The sequence below is a fragment of the Cydia pomonella genome, chromosome 19, assembly GCF_033807575.1.
Source record: "Cydia pomonella isolate Wapato2018A chromosome 19, ilCydPomo1, whole genome shotgun sequence".
Taxonomy (NCBI): domain Eukaryota; kingdom Metazoa; phylum Arthropoda; class Insecta; order Lepidoptera; family Tortricidae; genus Cydia; species Cydia pomonella.
In genome coordinates this window covers 8,064,713-8,073,517 of record NC_084721.1, presented here as the reverse complement: position 1 = coordinate 8,073,517, position 8,805 = coordinate 8,064,713, and the positions used below count along the sequence as shown (strand labels likewise).

Genomic DNA, 8,805 nt, shown 5'->3' with positions numbered 1-8,805 from the left:
GTTCCGTAGTCAACTAGGAACCCTTATAGTTTCGCCATGTCCGTCTGTCTGTCTGTCTGTCCGAGGCTTTGCTCCGTGGTCGTTAGTGCTAGAAAGCTGAAATTCGGCATGGATATATAAATCAATAAAGCCGACAAAGTCGTACAATAAAATCTAAAAATTTAATTTTTTTGAGGGTACCTCCCCTACACGTAAAGTGGGGGTGTTTTTTTTTTTGCTTCAACCCTACATTGTGGGGTATCGTTGGGAAGGTCTTTCAAAACTAATAGGGGTCTTCAACAAACATTTTTTGATAAAATGAATATATTCGGAGATAATCGCTCCGAAAGAAAAAAAAATGTGTCCCCCCCCCCTCTAACTTTTGAACCATAGGTCCAAAAAATATGAAAAAAATCGTGGAAGTAGAGCTTAAGAAAGACATTAAATGAAAACTATAGCGGACATGATCACTTTAGCTGTTTTTGAGTTATCGCAAAAAGTTTCCCCTTCATAGTAAAAAGACTTACTTTAATTAGGTACTGATTATGCAAATTCGCCTTTTTATTTAACTCGCGTGAAAGGTACCGTTTCATCCCTTGGTTAACAATTTACTATACTTTAAGCTCCAGTTTAGCTTATTGTGCCGGAAGAGTAACCACGGAACCCTACACTGAGCGTGGCCCGACATGCTCTTGGCCGGTTTTATTTATCTTACCTTACGCACTGATTGGCGGGTTGTATCGTGAGGTTAGCGAATAAATTAGAATTTAAATAATAACACAAGCAGTAAGTACGAGCAGTTTTATTAAACACTTGTCTTCCATTTATTAAATTAATTATTGCATTCCATTTAAAGCATGAACATGGCTTATACTTTTTTGTTCGAGATACTTGAGCTTTTCTATGCAATTCTTCTTGTACCTATACTTATTTTCTACTTCGAATACCCAGATGTATCAGCGTCTAACTAAACAGAATTTAAAGAAATGTATTCTTTAACAATTTATAATACTTATGTAAACCAAAACCTCTCATCATAAGCGACATATACCTTACGATTCTGTTTTTGCCCAAATATGGCCAAGAATCATCAAAATGGACTCAGTTGTTACGAAACTTTCAAATCAAATGAATCTATTTTTAACATTTTTTTAATTTTAAGAAGAAGAAAACATCTCCAATATATTAATTGCTTATTTTAGCGGGTACTTCAAAACACGCGACATCTTTCCCGTGCGATTGCAGAGCCCAGTGCACTCTTACTTCTATGTTTGGATAAAAGGTTTCAATAGGGAACGAGTCCTTGTAGACATAAGTAGTGTCGGCAGCCAGCGGACAGGAGGCCTTCTCTCCGGCCTCCGTCTCAAGCTTGTCGCACACAGATTTGCCGTCCACACCTACGAAAGGCAGCGGCACTCCGAACACCTCCGCCTGCACGTGGTTCTTCAGATCTTTAATTTCCTTATCTAGAAATAAAACTTCCTGTTAGTTTACGTATCGTTATATGATACATTCATTCTATTGTCGAGATCTACGTGCTCAGGGTTTTTAATTTATAATCTTTTACTCAGACACAAACGTTAATGACTCGTTTTCCTGGTATGCAGTTAAAGTACGTTATGAATATCTATACTAAGCATTTATAAAATTCAAAATAAGCAGGCTGGAGTGGTTACACTCAGTAACTACATCTAAATTCCGTGGTCGATGCCGGGTACTTCTGATCTGACTGCATGTTACCAATAGCGACCCATCGCACACAACTCCACCTCCGCCCCGTATATGGTAATCAGGTAGTCTTGGAAAGTTGGTTAAGGAATTCTCGGTTTAATGTAAAAACCGTCCTGCATGGGTGCATCAATCAATAGCTGCCTCCGCCGGGTACACGGCAGGTATGTGGTGTATATACCAACTACCGGCCCGGCCCAAGAAATCCTCCAATATTACAAGTCCTGGAAATACTGAAATGCGACTCCGATTGGCTAACACATCAAGCGCCAGTAAGAGTCGAAGACACGGTATGAAGGCATCTTGGTCATAATCCTCTATAGAGCTCATCTGGCAGAAGACTACTATTGCAGAAGCGGAGGCCACTGGGAAGACATGGAGGTGGAGCGAACTCAAACACGAAATAAATATCGATCCAATGTACACTGCGCCTTATGAGGGACACAGGATATTAAAAATAAAGAAATAAAAGTCAAAGTAACTCGCTTACCTGTTTTAAATTTAAAAGTGACTTGTTGCCTGGTGTTTTTCTTGAGCTTGCATGGTAGCTTCTTGCACGGCGTCAGAACGACGTCGCTCCTGAGGGTCTCAACGGACCGACCACCTGCAAAACAGTGGGTATAATTTATAGTAAGGCCACTATCACCCTCAAACAATTCTACCATACAAGCGCGTTTAAATATGTACAGTGAGCTGCGAAATTACAATTACAAAACAGGGATGCAACTACAATTTTGAAGATAGTTAAACATTTTGACGCAACTAATGCCTATTTACACCTAACAAGTAGGCCTGTGTACGCGAGTTATCATAATCTTCATCTTTTATGCATGAGTATGAGTATGTACGAATATTTTCGTACTTATACCTAAAGATATTAAACGTTACGTGTTGTATGTTATGTAGGTGGGTATTGGTACTGGTTGTCACTTTTGGGTTGCGTTGGATAGGTATAAATATTCATGCGTATCATCTCTTTTTGTTCCTGATTTTTACGCGTTTTTTAAATCGATTGTTCATTTATTTCGATGTCATTCTGTTGAAGGTTATCTGTACACCGTGGGTTGATAAAACCCGGCTGATTTTAATGGTGTGTTTTTGACCGCATTTAGAGACCAAAATGACATACAAAGTTTTCTAAAATTTGATTTGATTTAGATTTAATGACAATTCTTGTGATAATTTGTTCTACGAGTATAATAACTTAGTGAAAACGCTAAAAGCTGTGACGCTGCCACTTTAGTTAGACATAACATACATACTGACTGACATTAAAGTTTTAAAGGAAACTAGTAATTTTTATCTGCAAATAAAAAAAACAGTACTTATTCGTTGTAATGCTTTTTTTTTCGTGTCGTGTCCTGAAAACGCAATTTGCTTCTATGACTTCAGGAATAGGTACGTGCCTAAAATAAAATTAAAATCTGTCGCGTTTTATCAGCCCACGGTGTATGTACCTATAAATGATTGTGTCCTTACTGACTGACTGATTAATCAACACAGAGTCGAAACATTTTATTTTATTACTTAAATAAGTAACACAGCATTAGAATAAATCCAAGGCACTGTGAATGCATAATGAATGAAAAAATCATAATGAATGATGCATGATGTTCATGATGTGATGCACAAATAAATCAAAATGTATTCTTTGTCACTCTGTAAAAACTAGAAGAGAGAATTGCATCTTTTTATACGAAATCAAAGATATTTACCTCACAGAACTTGCTTACGTGAGCGATTTCTTTTCGATTCTATGAATTGGCATTAAGATTTAAAGGAGACAAACATTCAAATTCCGTGACTGTACATACAAGCCACAATCAAACATCAATCAAATATGTATTTCGGCGAAAAGCATGATCATCATGGGACGGTCGGTCCCGCGATATATCGCGTCAAAATAAATTAAATGGACTTAAACATTAACTTACAAGAAAAGTACAAAACTAGTGTAATTCGATTAGACTTTACATATAGCCTATAGCATAGCTGATTATTAATTATTTAGGCAGTTTATTTGAGCCATGGACAAGATGTGTTAAGCGCGCTCTTTGTGCATTTTGGACGTAACCGGAACAACTACTAAAACAAGTTGTTGTAAATCTATATTAAATCTATAGTTCCGGCGTACCTATTCTGATTTTAATAGTTAGGTTAAGGATTAGATATTAATCTGATCTGTCAGTGTCAAAAGTGATGACAATGACAGATCCGATCCTATCTATATATTATATAATTAATCTAGATCTGATTCTTAACCTGTTATTAAAATCAGAATACGCCTGTAAGTAGAGGAACGGCCGACACGGTTGGCCGCCATTGTTTTGTTCATAATCACTTTTTTCCCGCGATTGTGCAGCCTTCTAATCATAATTGATGTAAGAATCTTAGCTGGACGTCGTAGATGCTCGTATATTCTCTTTTATACGTCATTATACTAGTATTCTTTTGCACCTACTTATATGGAAGGTGGAGGTAAGGAAAGTAATCTCCATGTACCAAAAAGCGTCATCAAAAAACCTTAAATAGGTGGCGCTACAATACCTACAGTACTTGAACAAAAAAATCAAATCATAGACAGCTTCACTCCGTCAATAACGCCTAGGTTCTTAGCTACTCTAGCGCTACTGTGGAGACATTTGGAACTATTATTTATAGCCGATAGCTGGACACTTTTGCAACAGTTCTATCATAAGAGATTTCTCTCCTCTTAAATCCACACTCCATACCTACTTAGTATAACTCAGTGGTGGGCAAACTTTTTTTCATGGCGAGCCTGAAAGCTTAAAACATTTCAGAGGAAGGCGAGAATTGCAGCAAAAATGCTTTTTTATTATTTCGCGGGTCATACTTACACAAATTATTTCGAGGGACTTGCGGCGGGCCGGATAAAATGGAGCTGGCCCTCGGGCCGTACTGTGCCCACCACTGGTATAACTTTATAATGCCTACCACACTAGTCGTGTTTCGAAGTTTTTATTATTATTTTGATATGTTATTGTACCGCGATGATTTTAGTAAAGAAAAGATATACCTATCTTTTTGGAATTTAGTAAGTTTATATTATAGTTAAAGTACGATTGCCACCGAACAGGCGGAGTCGTAGCGCATTTCACATTTGTACGGCCACAAGCCGGTTGGCTTTACGGAAAGTTAAAAAACATGGATCAGTATTTTTCAGATTATTGGCATTTTCTCGAGTTAACAGTGTTAACACCTGTAAAACAAGGGGTAGGGGAGGGCAACCCCTCCCCTGTAGGAAAACAACTTTTAAGGCACTTATCAGAAATCGACTGGTACACTTTTCCGCATATTTACCCGTGAAGAAGACCTGGAAAAATGGAAACCACTGAAGCTTAAGTCCGCCAAGTCGTCCAGCTCCTGTAAGAGGGGCGTAGCCAACGTTCAGTAGCTGCCGAGCTGAATCCAATCTACAGTTTGTATAGAGTTTACCAGAGGTTCCAGTGGCCTGGATTCTTTATTTCCAGACCAAGAAGCGGTCTCAGAAAGTGTACATCAGAGAGAGAGACGACCGCTCCATTGTCACAACATCTCTCCGAGATCGATCCCAGACAAGCGTTGTCATCCAGCTGCGTGAGGAACGAGTGGCTGCCAGTGAGTGGACAATAAGAAGGAGACTTAAGAAAGCTATCTTGGCAGTTGACACCCAGGAGGCCCGCAACGGGGCCCGATGCTGGCGCGATAATTTTCCTGATTTATTTTTGGATCATTTTGGGACTACCTACTTTCAGTTTTTCTTCAGTCTTCATATTCGAAATTTCCTTGAATTTTTTAATGCGTTACATTATAAGCTTTCAGTTGATACCGAAATTTTCAGATTTGGGTAAGTATAGAACTACAAAGATATTGGGTGCGGACGAAAAAATGCAGTGATGCAATACTTTTGCACGCGGTTGTATTTTAGGTCAGGTCAACATAATTACTAACATACATACTGCGGCTGCGTTGGGTATTATTAAGTGACTTTTGGTTTAATTTTCCTATTATTCATATTTTATGTTGACGAATAGGATAAAATACAGCTTTTTTCCTTAAGATCAACAAAGAGGGGAAATAACGGTAAAAATGAACTGCCAAGTCATTACTGTGAACCAATCAATATTAATGTCGAGTTGTGTCACAAGTTACAATAAGTATGAAAATTTGTCACAATCTGGCAATTTGTCACACTAGCACCAATGTAGAACAGTCGTCATCAGATATATCAGAGTCGGAGCGGCCAAAGTGCTCACATCTGAACACGCCTCTATTGTCAATGTCAAGGCGTTAGAGTGTGTTCAGATATTAGTGAGCACCTAGGCCGTTCGGATATATCTGATGGCGACTGTATCTAACTACCTACCTACATACGTCATACAACTTTTCATCCACGATTGAAAACAGCCTAATATATGTTTAATAACCAATAATGAATGGTCGGTATATAGAATACATATGAGTTAGTAATCTAGTATATGTAGTAGGTATAAATAAATAGGTAGGATTAGCTTGATTCGCATAATATTCACCTTACTTATAATATATATTGTAATCTTCAAGGTTCGCACGACTTAATGACATACTTAATACAATAAAAGATTTTCTCCCTCGGGAGTAATATCGGTTATTATGTACTCTAAATACCTATGCCTACGCGCATGACACCTTTCTCGAGCAAGTGTGAGAAAAAGTGCCTTCAATTGTGTTGAGTGTGTACAAATTATAATCATAAGTATCATAACCATTGCAAGTGTATTAACTAGCTTGCTTCCTACCTACCTATCTACAGTAGCTAGAACAAACTTTTAGTTTGTTGTGTGCTGCCAAATCAATTTTTAAACATTATAACAATGATGATACGATTAGTATCAAAGCAAGGTGTAGTTTTGTATTTAAATTGAAGGATCCAAAGCTAGGAGCTGCCAGTCCTGGTTTACGTCACACACGACATTAAATTAAAAAAAAACTTAAGTCATCACTCATCAGCATCACCCATTTAAGTCTTCTCAGTCGTCCTACACAACGTCCGTCACTACGTTCTTGGGCACAAGTTCCATCCCTCCCATTTTCCTTCACAAAACTCAATTTACAAAAAATAAACTTGCGAAAGAATAAACGTAACTACGGGTATAACATTAAACAAAAACCATTTTTTGAAAGTAGGTATTTATCCCCATTATCAATATTTTAAGGGTTAACCTAAGGGATACTTTTAGGTACCTTTCTTTAGTAGAAAAATAGAAGTAGTAGGTATGGTTACAATAAATAGTTCATAAGTTTACTGTGCTGTGCCAAAGTTTGCCTTTGCAAATTAGCATAATAGATACCTAACCTGACACTCGTATTTACCTAAGTTCTATTTTTATTTACAAAACCAGTTAAATTGGGTAGTAGATCGGCCAAACGATTTGACATTTTAGTGTAGGTATTAGATATAAAAACGAAGTTTACTAAATTTGTCCTAATTACTGACGTGATGTAAGTTAACTCCATTTGTCTCCTTTAAATCAATAGATCGTTATGCTAAGTTTTTTCACGATAATAGTCCAATTACCTAAGTGTTATGACTAGTTTCACCAGTATCTTATGCAGTGAACATTAGGCTAAGTATACAAGTGCATGATTTCTGCGAACGCAATCCGAGACGAAAGCAGGTCGTGTTCTTAATGGCTTATGTAAAGACTTACCTGGACATTGGTCGACGTCGGTGGCGGCGGCGAGGGCCAGGCACGACAGCACAACCACACTCAGCGCGACCATTGTGGCAACTAACTATGTTACCGCAACGGCCCATTCAAGTGACCGGTTGTCTGATGTTTGCGCATCTCAAAAAAACTAAAGATTTACGACGTTGCACTATGAGTTTGTGTATTTCGATTTCATGCACAACTGTACACTTGCATATAATTATAAATTTACACGTGTTACGAAAGGATGCCTACTTAGTTGTCAGATAGTTTTTATACATTTGGTTTTATACCTAGGTATATCAATTATCATAAGAAACAGCGAGATTTCACACTATTGAAACACTTTGTTTTAATGAATACAGGAGGCGCTCGGTAATCCTGTATCCGATTTTTTTTTATTTGCCGGATTGTTGGAACTGCCGGATTTGTAAATCAATAAAACAAACCGAACAATGCAACCGCTTTGTAATCTGTAATCCGGCGATCGGCTGTGTAAACTGCCGCATTATAGAGCGGGCCATCTAAGACGCTAACTGCCGGATTACTGTGGCGGTAGCACGGTCGTATTTTTATCGCCTGTTACGTTCTAACAAGTATGTAAGTGTGAGAGTGACAGACATAGTGTCAGTGACAGGCGATAAAAATGGAACCACGCTGCTACTACTGGATTACGGATTACCGAGCGTCTACTATATCGGCTTAATTCTGTGTAACTTAATAAAATAAGATATTTTAAATATACTTTATTTATTATAACAATATACATAATGGATATATACAGATGATTACTATAACTAGCTTATATCTAAAATAGGCCTTTGAGGCATTGTACCAAGGATGCTGGCGGTATTTCCGCGTTGTATCGCAATACTGATACGTTGTGCTAGGAAGCCGCCAGCTCTTCGGTCACCATTTACGTCAACCAGACGTTTCGCGATTTCTCCAAAAAACTTGTGCGCGCTGGGACCCCATGGACCTAGAGTTTCAACGCCAAATGGTACAAAATGGTACTCTCTACCGAGGCGCTTATATTTATTACGTTTCAAAATTTCGGCGCTTTCCGCCGCTGCGCCCGCTTTTACATTAGTCCGTTGGAGGTGGGACGGTATCAGGTTCAAGTAAAAACTCAAAACTAATTGCATTAGGGCGCATTTCTAGATTTTCTTATGACAGCTCCTAGGTATTACAACATAGGGTGGAGCGACCGCTATATCAGGAGAAAATTGGATAGTTTAGATCCAATTTTATACCTAAAAAGTTATGTTACGTACCTAATAAATAATAATGCATTTTTTATAGCTTGCCATTTCGGCTTATTGTCGCTTTTTACAAAAATGGCTAAATATTTAATTACTTGCGATACTACGATACTTTATTATATTATGTTGCGTTTATATTACTTATT

At 37.9% G+C, this 8,805-nt stretch overlaps 1 protein-coding gene across 1 annotated transcript; it reads right to left on the bottom strand.

The window, feature by feature from the left end:
• Positions 1–766: 766 nt before the first annotated feature.
• Positions 767–7,591, bottom strand: LOC133528102 (NPC intracellular cholesterol transporter 2 homolog a-like). Its single transcript, XM_061865324.1, has 3 exons — positions 7,398–7,591; positions 2,198–2,311; positions 767–1,445 (listed from the first exon to the last, which is right to left on the bottom strand). Exons 1-3 carry the CDS (start codon positions 7,468–7,470, stop codon positions 1,165–1,167), a joined length of 468 nt encoding a protein of 155 aa, XP_061721308.1. The 5' UTR covers positions 7,471–7,591; the 3' UTR covers positions 767–1,164.
• Positions 7,592–8,805: the final 1,214 nt, after the last annotated feature.

Excerpts from the sequence above, each read along its gene's own strand:
- LOC133528102 (XM_061865324.1), bottom strand. The coding sequence starts at position 7,470 with ATGGTCGCGCTGAGTGTGGTTGTGCTGTCGTGCCTGGCCCTCGCCGCC. Across the intron at positions 2,312-7,397 it reads CGACGTCGACCAATGTCCAG|GTGGTCGGTCCGTTGAGACC; the intron begins GTAAGTCTTTAC and ends ACTGTTTTGCAG. Across the intron at positions 1,446-2,197 it reads CACTTTTAAATTTAAAACAG|ATAAGGAAATTAAAGATCTG; the intron begins GTAAGCGAGTTA and ends TTTTATTTCTAG.